Here is a 21,950-nt window from a genome sequence, read left to right on the forward strand (position 1 = left end):
GACCACTGACCAAGGAAAGGTTAAAGATAACATTTTCAGTCAAGATCAACCCAAGCATTCAGTTACAATTTCATGGAAAATATCAGAAAGGGTGGATGTAAAAATGATAAAAACTCCAGGACCCATGTTTGTGCAAAACCACAAATGACAATTTACCTTTACATCTGCTGTGCTGTCTGAGCAGAATATGGAAAATAAGCAAACAAAATCTCATATAATGAATGCATTTAACCCAAGATCCATCCTTTCGCAAGGAAATTAAATACAGAGAGAGCTAAGCATTTAACTACAGGTGTAAAATAGAAATATTCCCTGATCAAAGGTCTTAGTTCACACTGCAACCCAATCTGATTAGATTTTTAAATTCAAATATTAGAACTGACTTTCCACAAACAACTTGATCAGTTTGTTCAGACAACATTTGAGAGGAAATGAATACTGAAAGTGTAGATAGAATAAAATCAAGACTTCTTTTGGTTGTGCTAAACAAATGACATCGGAGATCATTGACCTTTAATACACAAACTTTTATTCAGCCAAACTAAGCAACATTATAATAAGAACAGATGTGTGACTGAGCAAGAGAGCGAGCTTGACAACCCAAGACACAAGTCTCAAGTTAAAAGATTTACTGAAGATAAATCACATCCATCAGAATCTCTGCTACGATCTTTTCCGTCACTGTGCATGGTGCCACTCCATAAAAACAGAAAAGTCTAATCCAAAGACCTAAAAGAGTCACATTTGACATTCTTTTTTGACATTTTTCTGTTCTTTAATAAGAAATGAATTTTAGACCACAGAATTTGTGGTGCTTGTAATCTACCAGAGAACATAAAAAAAGACCTATAAATCATGAATTGGACACAGATACAGGAGAAGAGAGAGTGCACATGTAAGGGTAGTTATATTCACAGGAAGTACTCCAGCTCATAGCGAACGTATGAGTTCTTCTCATCATTGTAGACAAGAGGATAATGTGCGATCAGTGCATCCTGGGAGCCGATGTAGATGGAGTTGTAGATCTTCCAGTACACATCACGCACTTTGCGTGCAGGATGGAATAAACCCTAATGAAGTAGAATAAACATTTGGCCATTAGATAAGTCTTAAAGTCAATGATAAATAAAAAAAAGTGTGCTTATTCCATGTTTGAAGTGAAATGTACCTGTAAGCAATACTGCAGCATGCGGCAGGGTCCAATTGCCACCCGCAGACCCTCAAGGGCCCCCATGACAGCTTGGATGACATGAGGAGATGTTTCGAAGACATTTGGCCAAACATAGTTGAGCAAATGATTGAGAGAATCTTCACAGCCAAAGCCATAAACTCCCAGAGACATATGCTGCACCACAGCACTGGCTGTCTGCCTGTGCACAAGATCCCTGCGATGGAGAGCAAACACAGAAAGTTAGAGAAGACTACTGAAAACAATCTGCATGTTTTAAGCATGGCAACTCTCGTGAAAAGCAGTAATTCTTTTCCCAGCTTACCTGTCCATCAGAGCATCCTCCAATAAAGGTGTGACGGCATAGATATAATCTTTGCCCATTTCACCAATGTACTCAAACAGGAAAGACAGAGACTTTAGGACACCGTTCTGAACGTTAAGCTCAGGAACACGGTACTCGTTCATCAACGCAGGAAGCACAGTGAAAGGCGAACACGTCTCAGCCACGATAGCGATGGCTACTGTTGTGCACACACGGTTCTGACGCTCCTGCACCTTCAGATTGTTGAGCAACGTGGCCAGCACATCGTGAGGACTAGAGAATGAAGAACAGAACAAATAAAAAAAAAAAATCAACATTTTCAAATCTCTAATGACAGATTCTGCGTTAATGAGAAGGAATTTGTGTTTTACCCAATGGCCTTGGCAATGTAGCCGAAGGTATTGACAGTTGCTCTGCGGATGGCCTTCTTGTGGGCTTTCAACAACTCCAACAATTCAAAACAAATGCGCATCCATTCCCTGGCAGACACATACTCTGCACCCCTGCAAAGGACACGATGATGTGTTCAGGAGGGATTATGAATATATTTCAAATGTTAAGAGCACACATTCTGCAGGGAACTGTGGGACTGACCTGTCAGCGATTCTGCCCACCAGATCAATGCAGTTCTCTTGCACCTTCTCATGTCTGTTCTTCAGGATGGGAGTCAAACGTGGAAGCAAGTCTTTGATAGGTGGTGTCATCTTGTGCATACCTGCCAATGGGACATTTACACACTTATTCATACTCAAAAGAAAGCAAAGCAGGAGAAATAACTAATTTATGCAATGCACTGAAATTATTTTTTCACCGAATCCAAAATAATATTCGAGAAAATACAAATTTAGCAGAAAACTAAAAGCAAAATAAAGTTTCTGTAATTAAGTCTGGGTAATCTGTGGTCATGGGGAAATGTTCTGAGCCAAAGTTTAATACTTAGGGTTAGGGCTTAGATGCTGGCAAACACCAGTAACGAAGCACTTTGACCAACACTCACCAATAACATTGACAATAGCTTTAAGGGCTCCAAGAATGCTTCCCAGCACTTCTGGGTATTCTTCTCCCAGATACTCGTACAACACCACACCCAAATGGCCCATGAGCTTTTCCTACATGGAAAATGTCAGAGCAAGATATTAGTATACAGTATTGTTTAACCAATCCGGAAATGTCCAGTCCAGAAATGTACATATGGCAATCCTCACCTCTTGGCATGTCTTCATGACCACGGCTGTACGAGAAATCAGGTCAGCAGCCTGTTGACGGACTTTGGCGGATTTGTTGTTCAGACGCCACAGCACTGTACCGCAGATCTGAGGCAGGTACGGTTTAACTCTCTTACCCAGTGCATTTACCACTGTACCGAAACCATTCAGCATCACAGAGTCCTGGAGATACAGGCGAGATTATGAGGTAAGATGATGACATAAAAGAACAGGATATCTTAGACGCAACAAAGTCTGTAACTCACCTCAGTGGTCTGTTCCTGGAAGGCGTACAGGATACCGTCAATAAGCTGCTCCTCCAGTTTGTGATCAATGTCAGCAGCACCGAGGTTGCCCATGATTTTCTCAATGGTCTCCATGACCATTTTTCTGTACTGTTCAGCTTCATCCTTCAAGTCATCCACGATACGGGAAATAATCTCAGCTGCCCCCACCTTATTAGCCAGCTCCACTGTAGTGTCCACTAACTGTTAAAACAAGTAAAAAGACAATTGAGGTTAAATGTGTGTTGTTAATGGTTAACATGATTTCTAATTATGTGACGATCTCACATACCTGTCTGTAGTTGCGCCTATCCAATGCCATTCGGTGCTGCCAGAAATGTTTAAAGAAGGGGGGCAAAATCTCTGTTTTAATGTAATTGGCTTCCACACCATCTGTGCCACAGCACTGCTTCACCACCTGAAATGTGCAAGAAAAAAACGTTTAGCCGAAAATGTTATAGAAAGATTAAATTTTTTATGCTTTCGAATAGTTTCCTAACCCACCTTGAGGACAATCTTCTTCATCTCCTCGTCAGGAGACTGGAACTCTCGAATAAGGATAAGCATTACTTCTCTGGTGTAATAGTTGGCATATTCAGCATCCATAAGAGGGATCAAGTATCCAATGGCTTTCAAAAAGGCAGCAAGACCCTAAGACAACACAGAAAATACTGTTAAAACGCAGTTACTAAGAATCTTTGGGTTGCAGCCCAAAAAGTAAGTTTGAAAGCAAATATTACAAATAATGTGTCGATTTTTTATTGAACAAACACATGCTCACCTTGCCTCTGTGTTGCCTGATACCTTTCCAAAGAGGTTTCAGCACAGAATCAAAAGACTCAATACCGTATGGTGTAGCAGCTTCAGCCAGGGCAGCGATAGCCAGAGCACTGATGGTTCGCACTTTCTGCTGCTCGTCCACCAGACCTGAGGGGAAGAAAAACAACAGCTTGAGACTGGCCCACACAGCAGACAATGTAAAAGACTTTTGGTACACCAACATACAGAAAGATCAAGACCAAAATACCATACTAACCATGCTCTATAATCTCCACCAAGCTGCGGAGATGGGGCAGGATAGCACAGCCCATGAGAATAGCGATCTGCTGTACGATCTTGATACCCGTGTGACGAGCCTGCCAGGATTTCTTGCTCTTGCAAACAGCCTTGAGGAAAGGCAGTAGAGATGGAATGCCCAGAGCAGATGCCACAACGGCGAAAGCACGAGCTGTTGTGTTTCTCACATACTCATCCATGTTGTCAATGTCAGGCCTCATAGTGGAGATCATAGTGGCCAGACCAGCAGCCTGTGAAAGAAGAAATGCGGATTCCATTAAGGCCTTTAAAATTTCTAAATTAATAAGACAACTGTTGGGATGCTGTTATCAACCAAAGATGATATTTACTATTTACAGTCAACCATCTTACCTTCGCCAAGTTGGAGATGATCTCTCTACCCTCTACTCTAGCATAGTAATCTTCATCAATCAGCAAGGGCTCAATCACCACAAGAATCTGCAAGAACAAACAGACAGGAATGTTAGAAAAGACACATGAAAGGTAATACATTTCTTCACCCAAGTATTAAAATGAATGCTTATGGACTTACCTTGTGAACGTATGGTCGAACCAAGTCATCAAGCTTGTACAGGATACGATCGATGACTTTCACCAAGAGATGACGCTCCTGGTCCTCCAGTGTAGGAGACATCAGCAGTGGCAGGATCTGGTTAAAGAGGGGTCCTGCACCAAACTCTCTGGCTTTATCTGTAATTTGACGAAGAGCAGCCTGAAAGGAGAGAGCTTGTTAGAGATCATCTTTTTAAGATTATGTGTTACAGTCCATCAAGTGTGAGAGAGGATACTGACCTTTCTCATGGGAGGCGTTCCATTCTTGATCTTTAGGAGCAGCTTCATGATCTTGCGCTCCTTCTGTTCTTCTGGACTGAGGGTGGACTCATCAACTTCAACCTGCAAACACAGACATCTGGGTTGTCACTTTTGACTGACTGTCAGTAGGCTTTAGGTATCATTTTGATAACCGTCTAGCCATCAGCAACCATGTAGAACATCCTAATAACCATACAGTAAACCAAAAATGTAGGGCTGCACAATTTATTGAATTTCTAATGGCGATTACAATTACAGATGCCACAATTATGTAATCGCTCAAAGCGGAAATTAATCGTTCAAAGTCCACTTGTTATTCTACATGCTTAAGATGTGTTTTTTTTTTCTTTTTACTGGTTATCTTAAAGGTTTTTCCATTGTTGTATTTTTAGTCGAACATTATACTACCATACATTTTTATTTAAAGAAGAAACCAATCCAATGTATAGATGACATTTGAGGCTTAATACTATAGAAAAGCAATAAAAGTTCAGTTAGTTTATTTTCAGCTTGTTTATTTTCTCCTAAAATTAAAGCATGCGGATAGCGATGGGTAGCCAATAAATCAGAACACCCCTATTAATAATAGCAATTACAATTTCAAGGAAATAATCGACAATTACGATTTGTCAATCGTGCAGCCCTACAAACAAGCCATATCTCAGCACCAGAACATTGTACAGACATGGGGGTTGGCTCTCTAGCAATCACAAGGAAGACCCTAGTAACTTCCTAGTGCCAGGTTTTACCACAGCACACACCACTCACATTTTCTTCAGAAAATATACAAGTATTATTTAAATGTATTTTTATCACTATTACTTATAACTTTTAATATGAATATTAATAATAATAACAAGTATTATTATTTAAAATATAAAATTTTAATAATATTTTAAAAGGTTAACAATTTTTTTAAAAAGCATCCTGATATTCCCAGGTTTTCAACAACCCTGGGATTCCTGGTGTACAATGAACTCACCAGCAGTTTATCAAAGTACTGGATGTCATCTGGCTTGAGGAAGGGCAGGTTTCCAGAGGGCTGATCGTTGACTTGTTTCATAGATCTGTCCTCTGTTTGCATGTGAAAGCCAGTCATGCCACCGATGGGGGTGGGGGTGGCAGCTAATTTACGGGCTGGGGTGCGGATGGGCACATAGCCTGCTGGTGGAGGCAGTACCTAGGTAAATTGGTAGATGAAAACCAGTTAACAACAGCAAAATATCAAATTAATTTTCAGACAGAAAGAAAAGGTATTCTGTAGATATTAATATGGTTACATACTTTGTATCCTTCTGGAAACATGGCATCAAGTTCCTCATCAGTCAATGGGCGATTCCTCTCATCAATCTCTCGTTCCCAACGCCAAGCCTGCAGCTGTTCTGGGGTCATGCTCATCAGGTGACCTGTTAACAATGAAAACTTTACAGCCACAAAATGACCCAAAAAAAAACAAAAAACAACAACAACACTGGATTTATCGGTCCAGTTTTAGTATCGGTCCAGTACCTGGAGTGGGTGTGGCCATATTCATAGCAGGTGTGCCAAGAGGGGTTTTTCCAGGGGTGAGCAGAGGAGTTGAAGAGCCCATCTGACTGACTGGTGTTTCATCCCATCTTGACTTCCTCTTGCTTGCACCTGGGGTGGGCGTCTCACCCACTGACTCATCTCCTCTGTCTGTACGTGGAGTCTCAGCCCAGCCACTCCCATGGCCAGGTGTCTCTAAAACACACAAAATAAAATGATTTCAAATCACTATGCTTTAAATACCTACTGTTAGTAAATGCACAACAAGCTGGACAGAAAATAAAAGACCTCTCTCTGTCTTTGGTGTCTCATCCCAACGGTTCTTGCGCACACTGGAAGTGGCCCCTCCATGGCCGGGAGTTGCATGTCCAGGGGTGTCTCGACCTGGTGTGGCAGCTCCAGCTGGGGTGTGGCTTGGTGTGGGCTCCCACATACGGGTGCTCGGAGTGGCTCCCGGGGTCTCGCTACCTTTGGCACGGCCAGGTGTCTCATCCCAGCGACTGTTGGAAGGTGTGTGTCCTGGAGTCTGGGTAAAGAGAAGAACATGATTAGCAATATTATGTATAACGAGCAATATATATCTGGCTTTTTTATTCAATTTAATTGAAGAAATAATATCAAAATCATTGTTAGTTGCAGCCGTAGTGCTGTTAAAGAAAACTGACTCACTTCAGAACCTCCATCTGCCTGGTCCCAACTGGACACTTTTCTGGGCGTGGTGTTGCTGGGGGTATGGTCAGCTGTCTGGTCCCAGCGTCGTTTGCGTTTGGCCGCAGCAGCTTGAGATGCAGCAGAGCCATTCACTGCTTTCAGCTCTCCAGCTTTTGCTTTCTCTACCATCTGCAGCCTGATCTCTCTCTGGAGAAAACACATTGAATGTTTAGTCAAACAGTAACATCTCTTATTTTACCTTTTTTTTAATCAACATTTCAGCTTCACTAAAATTCAATGTTAACTACCTCTTCTTTGGACAGATGCTGCTCCTTCATAACATCCATGTACGTCCTGACCTGCATCTTGGGGTCCGGTGTTTTGCCCCCTATGCGAAAGAGCACCAACAAGATGCGAGACGGTCAAGCCAAGTAAGTCTCAAAACCAGCTTTTCCACACACAAAGCACTACAGTCAACTGTCCCTGAATAGATGGCCTTAAATGTTTAAATTACTATCCTCTCATAACACAAAACAACCCTAGATAATAAAAGCTAAGCACTCTTAGTATACAGTCATACATTAAGAACAGGCAGGTACAAAGAGGTTTCAGTTGCTTTTAAGAGGAGATAAGGAGAGGATATAGCCATCACTGATGCAGGGTCCTGGGCTGTGCTCTCCAGAATACGTACACTTTCAGTGCCAAGGGTCCCTCTGCAGTCAGACTTCAACCGGCAGAAAAGAAGCCTAGAAAATTTCTCTTTACCATTAGTAACACTTTGGAAAAGGGTTTGAACTCACACACATAATAGCATACCACCTGTTCTGCTCTTGTAACTCATTTAAAAACAAATAGGGGAAAAACCACTTTGCAAAATTGTACAAGAATTGATTGTACTATACGTGTTGCAGCCAGAGACACTGAACACTTTGGGGAATTCTAATAAAATCTTTAAATTAATTTAAATCAGAAATAAATTAAGAACTTAAAATGCACATTTGTGCATACTTGTACATCTGGTTTCATTAAAAAAATATATATCTATGATGAATTGGTATGAAAAGTTCAAATGACAAAGAAGGACATGAAGTTGAGAAGAGAAAATTTGTCCTTGATGAGGCTTTAAAATCATATAACTTCATAAAAGTAAAAACATTATGGATTCCCCTGAAAGACCCTCTGGCCACACACCAGAGCAAAACTACCAACTACGGTCTTGATTTATCTGATAAACACGCTGCTTTTTGTTGACCATAACCTACACAGGACGAGTTGCTGCACCCTTAAGAGAGTGCAGACAGGACTGGCAAAGCAGTACTGCTGTAGGAGAGAAATTAAGGACAGTTAGTATGGGCCTGTGGAATCTTGGTACACAGATTCTTCAATAGATATATCTCTATTTTATGATAATAAAATAGAAATATATTTACACAACAGTTTTGTAAAGCTTCCTCTGTCTGGGACTACATACAAGATGTTTTGCCTGATCCAGAATCAATTCCCTCCTATAATCTGACCCCGACTGATGCAGTTTGAGTGCGTGCAACCTGTTGTAACATGTTCTGAAGTTCCTAAACTCCTTGCTAATTTGTATTGGTATGAGCACCCACAGGCCAAAGTTTAAAGATACTAAAATGGCTTGAAAACATTATATTGGATGTTCAATTTGGCTTCACTAGGACTTGGACAAACTACAACCGGTAAGCACAGTAAATTGTCAAGTTTGTCCACAGGCGGCTCAAGATTATTTAGAGTTCCACTCTTTTTGGAAACATTACTGACTTCGACACATCATGGGTGTCTAGCCAACATGCCATTAGGCAAATACATAGAGTATATTATGGAACAAGAGAAAAGTGAAAAGAAAACTGACAGTAACTGCTCAACGATGTACACTGCAGCCTCTGGCATTATTCAACATAAGTGTATGTGTTTGAGGTGTCTGACTATTGTATTGCCTGTTTAACAAAAAAAAAAAAAAAAAAACACAACATTAACCCTTCGAACAACACACCTACCTGCAACCTATGTCCTGATGGGACAAATGAAACCACCCAACCAACTGTCTCCCAAAACCTGTGCTGCCCAACTCATTTAAAACTCTGAATCAAAAATAACAGGTTCTCAGCACATCCCATTAAATAATTTATGATTAGTCTTACGGAGTCTTTCGGGCTCCACACTAAGGATTTTTTCTACTGGCCTGGTTAATTGGTTTTCAAATTTTTATCTGCCCTGCCAATATTTTCACTGGTCCTGCCACAAAAAATTCTGCTGTCATCATTGTTTCTGACCCATGTTATCTTTTATTCTAATAGATAAGCTCATATGACACCAAGATTTTAGATGCCAATTAAATTTTACAATTTTTATTCCAATTTTGATACCACAGTAAAAACTACTAGCCTAACAAATTATAAAGTTCAAACATTACTAAAGACAACTGAACAGTCAGTAAATAAGAACAAATGAACAATTTACAGCAGATGGAGCTTTTGGAACAGGAGCAAGAGTGTTTCCTTGGTAACCTCTATGAACAAAGTAGCGCTGTGTTTATGGACTTATACAGAATGCATTATACAGAAGCAGTTCCACACAGAGATACATTTGTAGAAACCCCCAATTTGTTTAGGATTTTCTTCCAGTATTTTGTGCATTGTGAATAGTGATCTTGCTCTGCCTGCTACAGTATTTTCTCCTCTTTGCACCCGTCTTCAGCGTCTCTGGCCTCTGTTAACGTGCCTTTACACATTTTGTAATATTTCCACACAAATAACATTTTGGAAAATGATTGCAGTGCAGTTTGTGTGCAAGCCCGGAACAGAAAACGGTTGCAATAAACAAAAAATGGCTAGTCGTCCAGTATATCTGTACTACACTGTATAAGTTAAATATAGATTCATCTTTGTTAAAGCTACAACGTCACTCGCCAACGCCGGTATTTTGACATACTTTTGTATGTATTTATCTGTTCAAGTGCAAGATTCGGCTTTCTGTGCACGCTGCACACACAGAACAGTGTGCGATTACTGAACAGAGTTGTCTTTTGCATGTTGCTTGAATGCTTTAAAATCACTGAATTTTTACATGAGCAAGGCTTACAAACACATGCAAATGATAAACTTTCATGGCGACACAGCAGTAGCCCGATCGGGCCAGTGACAAATTAGTCAACTGTACTGAGCTTCTTTCACACTGGCCCCGGGCCATTGGGCAGACCTTACTGTCAAGCCCTGGTGCTACAGGTCAGTTGAATCCAGGGAGCAAGTTGTTGGGTGGTGTTCGAAGGGTTAAGCAACAAAAAAAACTGGTCTGGACCAGAACTTCATGGGCAGAGTAAATGCTGATCGGCATGGACAGATAAAATAAACAGAGGAGAATGGTGGTGTAACATTTACCATCAGCAAATGGATCGTGACGCTCTGGGGAGATGATCATCTTTTGTCTGCGTTTCTTGTACTCATCCTCACGGTCTGAAATCTTCTGTGGTCGGTGTTCAGCAAAGGGATCATACTGCAGAATAATAAAAAAAAAAAAAAAAGGAATCTTGTATGATCACAGTTCTCTTTTATATCATTCCTCAAATGCATTTGGGAAACACATACAAAATTGAAGCTTCATTAAGCAAAAAATGTGGAACTCAAAGATATAACATCTGTTGATTACCTGCTCATCTGACTGGGGAATGGAATTGAGTATCGCAACCGGTGCATGATATCCTGGTTTCTTCGGCCCAAGCAGACTTGTGGATGAATCTTCATCGTCATCCTGAAATAAAAATATTTGGGTTCAGAAACTCCTTCACGCAGTACTTACACGTGCTGACACAGGCTCCTCTAAAACTATTCAGAGGATCACTTACATCTTCCTGCTCGTTGGCAGCAATTGAAGTCACATATCCAGCAAAGCGGCTGTCACTGCCTCCGTAGATCTCCTGGTCATAATATCCGGTGGAATCAAGCCCAACCCCCTGATCAGCTCCCTCCACCAGGGCGGCTTTCATCCCCTGGATTTCCAGGATCTGAGCCTCGATATCTAAGAAAAAAAAAATAATACAACAGCCAGAGATCAGAATCCCCAAATACCTATAAACAGGTGAGTAATAATTTATATATGCCTCATATATTACATATTCTTACAGCAGTTAAACTCAATCAAACACTGAAATACAATTATCCATGATCCACAAATACAAAAACGTAATATAATAATATAGTATAAATAATATTATTAACACTTGGTTAGAGGGGCGAGAAGCAGGACAATTATCCACATAAATAAATGTTTACACAAGCACGGTAAATAAACACAATGAATACAAGTCATAATTCTAAACAGAGATCGCTCAATTGGATTTTTTAATAAAGAGAAAGACCTTATAAAGGTAAATTCTGGTCTGTGTTTGCTACGCCATTTTGGTTTCAATACTAATGTGTTTAACCAGCGTATTTTTAACATTCAAACTCAATGCAATAAAATCAGAAAACTGCCTATCGCCTAAAGCGTATTTCTGCACATAAATATTACAGATAACTCCGCTATAAATCACAATACAAATCCCTGGGTGGTATATTTGTTGATATTTCTCATGTGCGCCATGGTTAGGTTTGATTGAACGATCAGACGCCATATTCTATTCACAGCCTCAAACTGGCCTAATTCTACTTTTTCTCGCTAATTCCACTTCCTGTGACTAGAAAAGAACAACCACCCGAACTGCAATGTAGACATTAACGACAAAATCGGATGTATTCTACAATAGCCTTTGAAAAATGAATTTACCGTCATGTGTTTTGGCGATCTGCGCCATTTTCGTGCTGTTGTGTGAGCCTCAGTACCGGAAGGCCTTTGACTGCACATCCGACTCCGCTGCGCTCACGAGAACGCGCAGGCGCATTCCCTTCGCCACAAACAATGCGCATGCGCACAGCACACAGACTAGAAGTCAACACAGCTGGCAAATGTCAACACTTTTTAGTATACCCCCAGCTCTGCTTCAGAAATTTAGCTATAGTACATTATATTTAGTAAAATTTCTTTGTACGTGCATTTTTGTTAGAGGCTCCAGGTTAACTTAATTAATTATTTAAAATTTTACAAAGTTTTCTTGTCACCAGTCACATTTTCTTGGTCAAATACAGTATGCACACTATCAGAAAAAGCTAAATAATTTAATAAACAAATACATTCTATTGTATATTTTTACATTAACGGTGAAAACAAGTTAGTGTTTTTAAGTATTTTACTTTTTTTCTAAAATAACTCAAGGCAGCAACAATTTAAAAAAATATATATTTTACTTGTGAACTTATGTTCAGTTATTCTTTTTAATAGTTAACTTTTAACTATTCTTTTTTTCGGATCATCAGTCATCAAAGCTCAGTAAATATTGGTCACAGACACAGAGATTTACTTTAAATTTCACCAAGCTGATAACTCACTAAAAACTCCCACAGATCATGTTTTTATGCCATTTTAAGTCTTATTTTGACGTAAAAAGTGATTATTTCTAAGTGGGGGTGAGTGTGTGAAGCAAACCAAACATGTATCTCGATTATTCCTAATTAAATAAAGCTTAGGTCAGAAATAAGAATTAGTTTTTATCAACAAGCGGGAGACCACTCACTTTGGAAAATACAGTTTCAGTTATGTAATGGCAAGCAGTCTAAGTCAGTTTAGATCAGCAGTTTTTTTTTTTTTTCACAACAAGAGATATAATAAGGGACAGACATATGCATTTAAAACTAAATAAGGAACTTCCTCAAACCCTTTTCTATTTCAACATATTTTATTCTTTTCAAACTTATTAATGCTTTTACATTGTGTCCTCAAACAAATTTAGCTTTAACCTTTAATAACTATGCACTGTAGGTCGCGCACTCTGGGCAACCCAATCTCGCATCCCGTGACAATTCTGCGCACGCAAACCCTCTTCACAATTAACACACTTACGTCAGTAGGCTCACTGTGTGACGGGCGGAAGACTGAACCAATCAGAGGCCAAGGAAAGCAACCTCAGCCAATGAGATCCTAGGGCGGGTCTCCAAGAAGGCTGGTCTTCGACACGGGAAAAGAGTTCTCGACGGGGGGAGGCGAAAAAGAGGTGAAGTGAAGATGGCGAGAGGGTCCCGGTGTTTGAGGAGAGCGGTAGCTGAGTGTATCAGAAACTTACCGTCCACAGCCAGTCGAGAAACACCGGGCAGGATTGGAGTGAGGTAATTAACGACGGTTTAATGTTTCGCACTGTCTACGTGCGCTTATGTGAAGATCGAACTGATTAGTTAAGTAACTCGCGAGCTGCTTACGTTAGTTGGACGGTTAGTTTCGCTCTTACAAGTGGAGCGAATTTAAGGCCAACTTGACAACTTTGTGTCAATAAAGCCTTTATTTATCGTCCAACAGTGTGTTAAGATTTATGACGTCCTCAAATAAACGTGTAAAAAACAAAAAACTAACTTTAGGAGTGGGTGGGAGAGAGTCACATAAATGGTTGCCAGATATTAAGTGACTTCAGTGGCAAGGTTAAGATGTTATGTAATTGACCAGGTGGGCTTTTCTTATTTTTTTAATAACTTTTTTTTGTTTTTTGTTTTTGTTTGTTTATGTAATATAGCTTTAAACTCAGATGCAACCAAATTCTTTTACGGGGAAATAAAAAAGTGTAAGACTAACTTTTTTGGAAAAGCTGGTCACCAACTGCATACAGCTGGTGTCAATTTAGATTTATTTATTTAGTTATTTAAGATCAGATGCAATCTCATGCTTTTATTAGGCAATGATGTTTTTATCAGGGTAATGCCAAACAAATTTTGGGCATCATGTACACATATAGTGCAAAAATCGTATAGTGTGTATAGTACAAGAGATTTCATTAGCAATTCTTTCCAAACACCTTTGCAGGTATGTGTTTAGAGAGGAGGCCGCGGCATGTGTGACATCACAAGCTGAGCTGTGACGTTTATCACATGTGGCTAGGGACGTGGTGTACCCCTACCAAGAGCTGGGCAGCCAAATGCTATAACAGCTTGGCGTAAGGCCATGTTAAGTGTCTTATGGTGTCTGTTCCGTCACTGTCCACTGTAGTTATAGTTACACCATGCTTAACAGCTCTTGGCAGCATTGCGCTGACATGTCTGATTTTGGCTGCCACTCTTTCCATTGAGGAGATATTGTGCCATTTATAGAGCAAAGCCTCATCCCCTTGCGTTTCAGATGTATGTGTGTGATTGATTCGACACATCTTAATGGGATGGGGTTTTACTACTGCCCTTGATTTGATTGTGGTGGTCAGTGATCATGCTTTCCTTATGATTTGTGTCTTGACAAGTGGAGGGCAGGTGAACATGTCATGGGATGCCTATCCTATATTTCCTTTAACCCTGGCCCCACCGCATGAATGCACTACTCCATAAAGTTGTAGTTAATGATGAACTGTGTTACTCAACAAATACACTTTCTAATGCACAGCAGCTTGTATTGTGGATTACTTGTGTGGTCTAATTCGTAAGGCTGGTTGCATCACAGTCAGCTTTTTAAGCTCCTTTTTAGCATTTCAAAAGCTTGTCATTCGGAGCCTTTGTAAATTCAATTAGCAAGTGCTTAACAAAGAAGACAATACAGAAAACCCTTAAATCCTATGTTTTTACACACTATTGTGCATATGACATTTGCATAGAGCATTGCATGTAAATTCTATGCAACTACATCTAGTCAACACATACTTATCACATGCTGTTTGCATTTTAGAAAGGTTTCTGTTAACTCAGCTGTCGTTAGCCAGCTCAAATCTTCAAATGTAACAAAAATGTGTCTCATAAGAAATTATAATGTAATTGATTAACAATTGTACAGTTGTATTATAGGGATACCTCAGGTTTAGTATAGGATGTGCATATTATAGTGCTTCATATAGTATTCTGTTTTATATACATTTTAATTTTTTTTTATTAAAATATCATTTTTTACAGTTTATTATAACATATGTACAACCAGTCATTAAAAACACTGATTTAAGTTTAACCAACACAAACTTAATTACACAAAACTTGATTCAAGTTGAGACAGACATTGCTGAAAATGAATGTGTTTATTCAAACTGGTAGTTCAAAAGTTTGTGAGTCTTACTGAACTGTCTCAAAAGAGTTGTTTCATGAAATGGAATGGTTGCACTATATGTTTGTGTGCGGCCCACAAATGACGACTCCATAGAAACTTGGCAGTTTTGCAGTAGTCTTTTTTTTTCTGAAAATGCATGTTATTGGCTTTAGATTAAGGCCAAAGGGTAAATTTCACTAATCCTCTGGATAAAAAGCTTTGTCTTGATTAAGAGTTCTAATCTTGTTAATTGCACACAGCTATCTGTGTGGTTCTTAGGTCCTCTCTGCTCTTATCTGACTCATAGGAGACATCTGCTATCTTAAGACATCCAACAAGCAAATAGGGCCTAAATCATTGCACTAATCATTACAAATACACAAAGTCTTGTACAGTGTCTGTGCTGTTGGTGAATGACAGGCTTTCACCCTGTTTTGTCAACAGATATCTGTCTTCATGTGGAATTCTGATGACCCGGGTGCCGCCCCTCTTCAGGGCTGTGTCAGGTCGTGCTGTGGTGGCTCCAACCAGGAGCTTCTTCAACTTCTCTGAGTCCTTCAACAAGAGAAAGGAGTACTCTGAAAGACGTATAATTGGGTATGTTTCATGTTGGATATGGTAAATGATCTGTTCCTAATTTGAATAAAATAAAAAAAAAAGGTTAAAACTCAGTGGGCTCAGGGGAGGATGAGAGACACATGGTGTCACTCTGGCTTTGTTGACAAACAACAAACACATAAACAATAGGGCTGGGCGGTATATTGCATGCGATTGTCACGCGCATTTCGTCAGTAAAGCCGGTTCCCTGATTACCGCTAATTTGCCATCACCTGCTTTCAAATGGAGCGGCATTTAATAGACAGAGCCGTAGTTCACAGACAAGCTACGCAAAATCGCGTTCATTATCGAAGGCGATTCATCTGCGATAATGAACGTGATATTGCGTAGCTTGGCAGTGATCTACGGCTCTGTCTATTAAATGCCGCTCCATATGAAAGCAGGTGATGGCGATTTAGCGCTAATCAGGGAACCGATATATCGCCCAGCCCTAGTAAAGAACTCATACTCTTAGATATAACCACTTTATGTCATACTTAAAATGGCAGGAAAACATGATCTGTGGGAGTTTTTAGTGAGTTATCAGCTTGGTGAAATTTTAAGTAAATCTCTGTGTCTGTGACCAATATTTACTAAGCTTTGAAGACTGATGATCTGAAAAATTCAAGAATAGTTAAAAGTGAACTGTTAAAAAGAATAGCTGAACATAAGTTCACAAATACAATACATTGTTTAAATTGTTACTACCTTGAAATATTATTTTGGAATAAATGTAAAATGCTTAAAAACACTAACTTGATGAGATTAATACTTGGCAAACCAAGTATGTATATATTTCCCGATTATTCCTAATTAAATAGAGGTGAGGTCAGAAAGGCGCATTTGTTTTTATCAACAAGGTTGTGCTGTGGTGGCTCCAGTCAGGAGCTTCTTCAACCTCTCGGAGTCCTTCAACAAGAGAAAGGCGTACTCTGAAAGACGTATTATTGGGTATGTTCCCAACCAAGTTGGATATGGCGCACGAGCTGTTCCTATTTTTAATTTTTATTGAGGCCCATGATTACTTCAGCCCCAGTGTCCCTGCAAATGTTGTTTATGTAACAGGGCATGGGAATAATATCTGGTGTCAGCTGTCTAGATATCTGGGGTTATTGGAGTACGGAACTGTAGAGGTTACACACGTCATCACAAGTTACTTACCACTTCTGAAGCCGGAGGGCTCACTTTCAGATCAGCTGTCCTGCAGAATTTAGCTCTAACACTAATACAGTGCTTGTGCACATATTGAATTTGATTAACTTATCTATCGTCAATGAAGTATGTTCTACCAGTATGCAGGTGTATAACATAAATGCATTCCTGGACAAACTCATTTGCCCTATGACATACTAGCAGCAACCAAAACAACTCACTTGGTTGTTGTTAAACAAGTACTTAAACTTGAAACAAACCACCTAGCTCACAGTTCTCCCCCTTTTCAATTAATTATATTTGTGTGTGTTTTATTTATTTTAAAATTTGATAGTTCCTTCATGTATTTATTAAATGTAATCGTTTCCTTGGCCTTATGTAATGGTAAAATATCTACTTGCACACTTGCAGTATGTTATCCAGTTTTTCTTTGCATACACTGTCAGAGGAAAGTGTGCAGGAATGGTCTTCAAGAGCAGTTTAGTCTTGTGTTGCTGATATTTAATTAATTTTACCTCTTTATCTGTAACATTTAATGCTTCAAGCTAATTCCTATTAGTATTACTTAAAGATAAATCCAGTGACTAGTTCTTCCTCAGAAGCTGTGTTATAGCATCCTTGTGAAAATGGCTTCAATTACAGGCAAATGATGAGTCCAGACTGCCTAGAATTATGTAGATGCCAGTTAATCAGATTGAAACTGGTGTTTTTTTTACTATGATTGCCATATTTGTGTGTGGTGTGCATGAGACGGTCAGTGAGTGGGTTTTAGGTGGTCAGAGGTCAAGACACTGAATCCTAGATTACTTCAGGGGATAGTTCTTCCAGTAAATGTACCGTCAGTAGCTTTGGATAAAAGTTTGTACTGAATGACTACTTGCATATCCAGGAACAGAACTGAGCACCTTTGTGGTCAGAACATTTTTAAAAAGATCCTACTGGATGGATTGTGGCTAACAAGCAGACAGTGAGGGACTTGAGTCTTTTCTATGAAAATGTTATCTTATCTGTTATCTTTAACTTGAAGCTCTTAAAAATGCTCCAAAATGAGACCTTGAAACGTAAGATATGTCCATGTTTACCTCTGTTGGACTCTGTGTACACAAAACTGACTGTAAACAAACAGTGTTTGACCTTTCTTCTGTCTTGATTCCATTGTGTAGTGATGATCAGCAGTGAGTCAATCCCACACTGATATAGAGTGCTGTGATATCTGATTGGTTGTCTGAATCGACCATCAGAAACTAAATCCATTCTCAACTTAAACAACAACCTTTTGTTTTTTTGGGTCACACCTGTAAAGTGATGAGATATATTTAAAGCTGCCATGACACCAAAGTTAAATTAATAATAAAACTGTAATAAATAACTGCAGAGTCTGTGGTGTGGCGTAATGACTAAAGCTTAGGGCTGGTAATCAGAAAATTAATGAGCTATCACTATCGTGCCCTTGAGCACTTAACCCTGGATTAGTCCAACGTATTCAGTATACTGTAAGTCACATTGAGTTACAGTGTCTGCTAAATGACTACTTGCCAGCATAGAAAGATCCTACCCCCTAAGAAGTCTACTCCCATTACAAAAATGAAACATGTTTCATTGCACACAGGACATTATTTTATAATCTTGGCTAACTGTCTTTTCTGTGGCACGCAGGTACTCGATGCAAGAAATGTATGAGGTTGTGGCCAAAGTAGAAGACTACCTGCTGTTTGTGCCCTGGTGCAAGCGCTCAGAGGTTGTATTCCGCCGCTCTGGATTTTGCAAGGCCAAGCTGAGTGTGGGCTTTCCTCCTGTGGTAGAGAACTACACCTCCCTCGTTACTACAGTTCGCCCTCATTTGGTCAAGGTATATATAATACAATACAAACCAATTTGTTTCTTAATATAGTGGATCTGTTTTATGGATTGATGGCAGACCAATACTTTATAATACAGTTAATAATGTTAATCCAGTGTATGAGCTGAAAGTTGTTTTTAACAGCATTGTTTCAATTGCATCTTAGCATCTTGCTCTGATGGAAAACTTTTCAATCACCTGGAGACGGTGTGGCGCTTCAGCCCCGGTCTTCCTGGCTACCCCCGGACATGCACCCTTGACTTTGCTGTGAGTATTACAAGCACAGTCTGGTTTATCATCCTCAGGTGAAGCTGGACTCCGGTGTATATTTAAACTTTAATATTAAATACTAATATTAAGTATATTTAAAGGGATAGTTCACCCAAAAATGAAAATTACACTATGCTTACATTCTATGTCATCTGCTGGAACGCCACTCTCTTGAACGTGTACAGCAGTTAGCGGAAGCTATAGAGGGTTACAGTTTATAAAGTTTTAAATATGGATATTTTTCTTAGACGAATGCATCGATTCGCTTCAGAAGGCCTTTATTAACCCCGGAGCCTTTTTATGATGGATGGATGCGCTTCAAAATCTTGACCACTATTCACTGCCATTATAAAGCCTGGAAGAGCCAGGGCATTTTTTAATATAACTCCGATTGTATTCGTCTGAAAGGAGAAAGTCATATACACCTAGGATGGTTTGAAGGTGACAAAATCATGGGGTAATTTTAATTTTTGGGTGAACAATCCCTTTAAGAGTGGTTGCCATGACTAATACTCGTGCTCATACTTAAAGCGGTAGTTCACCCAAAAAATGAAAGTTTTGTTATCTTTTACTATCGTGCAAGTACATTTGAGCGTAAGAACCAGTCAGGTTTGAATTCCATTCACCTATTTTTCAGAAAAGTAAAGATTTTAAAGCCTGGAACCACCTTTGAGATGAACCATAACATTTGACTCAAAGCAGAAATTATTTGAAACTAATTTTCAAAAAAAGACTGTATAATGGGGCTTTATTATGAGGAAATAAAAGATCTTCTCATCCCATTACTAAGCATTACTCACACTGTACTGTAAATGAATACTAATACTGTAAATTAATCAGTTAGAGTTTTGCGTCTTGATTATGCTATATTACAAAAACACACTACTTAGAAGATTTTATGGTAACATCGACATGCTGAAACAAGATCCACCAATCAGTTTCATTGCCTCTGGAGTTTGACTGTTAAACATTTATTTAAATTATGTTGTTTATAAGTCATCACACTGACTTTCACACAAGCTTGTACCGCCATTTAACAACCTCAGAGCTTATGTTAGGTCTGTCTTGAAAGGTTTATGGGTTTTACTTATGGAAGCCTAGGTTTATAAATGTTAAAGTAAGACTGTCTGTGAATCAGTTTTTCAGCAAACTTCTGCCAAAAGTTCATTCCCTGCTTCTGTCTGTTCCTAGATTTCCTTTGAGTTCCGCTCGCTCCTGCATTCTCAATTGGCCACTGTTTTCTTCGACGAGGTCGTGAAGCAGATGGTGTCGGCCTTTGAGCGGCGGGCGTCCAAGCTGTACGGCCCGGAGACACAGATCCCACGCGAACTCATGTTCCATGAGGTCCACCACACGTAGTTCATTCCGCAGCTTCAGATGGATGGGGGAGGGGTTGTTGTTCAGGGAACTGGGGGTTTTATTGAAAACATACATTTAGAGTATTACAAAGACAGTTGAGAGATCAGGGGCTCTGTGTGCCTAAATATCGTCAGTGCCTGATCCAAACAAACCAGTTGATTTAATATTTTTTTATGCTAAAAAAAAAAAAACATGGCTGGATCTTTTCATGGAGGGCTTGATTGTGCCCACTGAGCCCTGCTCCACTACCTCCATGTTAACTTTTTAAAACCCACTACACATTTTGAGCCGTATTTTTAACATGAGGACCTTGAGATGCTTTTTAAAACAGCTGCCAAAAACCATAACGGCTCCATGAATGGCACAATAGACAAAGGTCATGGGTTTCTTCGAAAGGACATTATTTTGAGATATTTTAAAGTGCATTATGGAAAGATTGTCATGTTACACAGTTTATATGACAGATGAGTGATGTATTTATTAAAAAGCTTTTAGGTGATCCTTTAAGATTTCAAGAAAGGGACGAGGAGACTCGGCTTGAGTGCATGTGTCACGTGCAGAAGATTGACTGTTGCCGCAGCACAAATGCACACAGTGCTATCAGGGTATCAAGGCTACACACTGGACTCAGGTCCCTTGTATTCTTGCATACCAGCACAAAAAAGGGCTTGAAAAATAAACGCTGAGAAGTTGGAAAAGCATGTCCCTTTCACCATCTTGTGCAGTTTAGTTCTGGCAGTGGAGCTCCAGTTCACTCCTCAGATGATTTTAAGTGTCCAGTTTAAAGTCAGCTTTTCTCTCCTAGAGGTGTGCAATATATTTGTATGTTGTTTTTAACAGACTGCTCACCCATCTACGATATCCACTGCTTCTAAAAGGGCCCAAACTCTGGGAAACGGAGTGGAACGTAGCGAACCTTTCCCAGACTTCTCATTTGATTGTAGTGAGGTATCCGTCGACACAGACCTTGAAAGATTCCAATCCACATCCTGCTTGCTTCCTCGTGCTTACTGCCTTTTACAGAGAAGGTTACATATTATTTGTCATTATCTTAAAAACATGTATGCGAGTATCCTGTATTTATTTTGGTTATGGGTTAATCCACGTGTACATATCCAATGTAAGACCACAGACTAAACTTTAGTGTACAATTGAGCTACAAAAAACAAATGAATAATCTTTTTTCTTTTTGGGATCTTTTTTTTGTTTGTTTGTTTGTTTGTTTTAATTGAAGTGTTTTAATGAGTGTGTTGTGGGTGAATATATATATCCTGCCTGCATGGTTTATAAACTATTTTTATATGTAAAACCTAGCCTTGTGTGTTTGTTTATCAACATCTGGTTCTGACTAGTTTCCACACTTTAAATAGGGTGATCATGTGAGGGATAATATTAGAAGGCTTCCAAATAACCTGTGGTCTGACCCCTAGTGGCCAGTGACAGTGTTGGCTCTATACAATATGCTGCCTACTATTTTTATTTCAAAAGCATGTCAAATTTCAGTTAATTATGCAGTGGTGTTAATTTCATACTGTAGCATTTAACATTTGTCACCAGTGAGTGCTGAACAGTTACCAGAAATAGTTAT

The 21,950-nt window shown here is 39.4% G+C and overlaps 2 protein-coding genes across 6 annotated transcripts; one reads left to right on the plus strand and one right to left on the minus strand.

Annotated features, from left to right (window-relative positions):
* Positions 1-506: 506 nt before the first annotated feature.
* Positions 507-11,976, minus strand: sf3b1 (splicing factor 3b, subunit 1). 5 transcript variants are annotated; one of them, XM_042763888.1, is made up of 25 exons: positions 11,833-11,975; positions 10,913-11,085; positions 10,717-10,818; positions 10,449-10,563; positions 7,359-7,438; positions 7,069-7,257; positions 6,688-6,925; positions 6,382-6,594; positions 6,157-6,278; positions 5,855-6,052; positions 4,852-4,953; positions 4,592-4,771; positions 4,411-4,497; positions 4,019-4,289; positions 3,764-3,909; positions 3,487-3,633; positions 3,275-3,400; positions 2,965-3,186; positions 2,699-2,881; positions 2,491-2,602; positions 2,088-2,208; positions 1,865-1,996; positions 1,494-1,766; positions 1,169-1,385; positions 507-1,070 (listed from the first exon to the last, which is right to left on the minus strand). In XM_042763888.1, the coding sequence occupies exons 1-25, from the start codon at positions 11,858-11,860 to the stop codon at positions 912-914; spliced, it is 3,936 nt and encodes a 1,311-aa protein (XP_042619822.1). In that variant the 5' UTR covers positions 11,861-11,975; the 3' UTR covers positions 507-911. The 5 variants fall into 5 exon arrangements, 4 of the variants coding, with proteins under 4 accessions (XP_042619822.1, XP_042619823.1, XP_042619824.1 ...); XM_042763889.1 differs by lacking the exons at positions 10,913-11,085; positions 11,833-11,975 and adding an exon at positions 7,742-7,796; XM_042763890.1 differs by lacking the exons at positions 10,449-10,563; positions 10,717-10,818; positions 10,913-11,085; positions 11,833-11,975 and adding an exon at positions 7,742-10,218.
* A 1,130-nt stretch (positions 11,977-13,106) lies between these two features.
* Positions 13,107-21,671, plus strand: coq10b (coenzyme Q10B). Its single transcript, XM_019110395.2, has 5 exons — positions 13,107-13,265; positions 15,589-15,741; positions 18,550-18,742; positions 18,899-19,000; positions 20,195-21,671. The coding sequence occupies exons 1-5, from the start codon at positions 13,165-13,167 to the stop codon at positions 20,360-20,362; spliced, it is 717 nt and encodes a 238-aa protein (XP_018965940.1). The 5' UTR covers positions 13,107-13,164; the 3' UTR covers positions 20,363-21,671.
* Positions 21,672-21,950: the final 279 nt, after the last annotated feature.

The sequence above is a fragment of the Cyprinus carpio genome, chromosome A9, assembly GCF_018340385.1.
Source record: "Cyprinus carpio isolate SPL01 chromosome A9, ASM1834038v1, whole genome shotgun sequence".
NCBI lineage: Eukaryota > Metazoa > Chordata > Actinopteri > Cypriniformes > Cyprinidae > Cyprinus > Cyprinus carpio.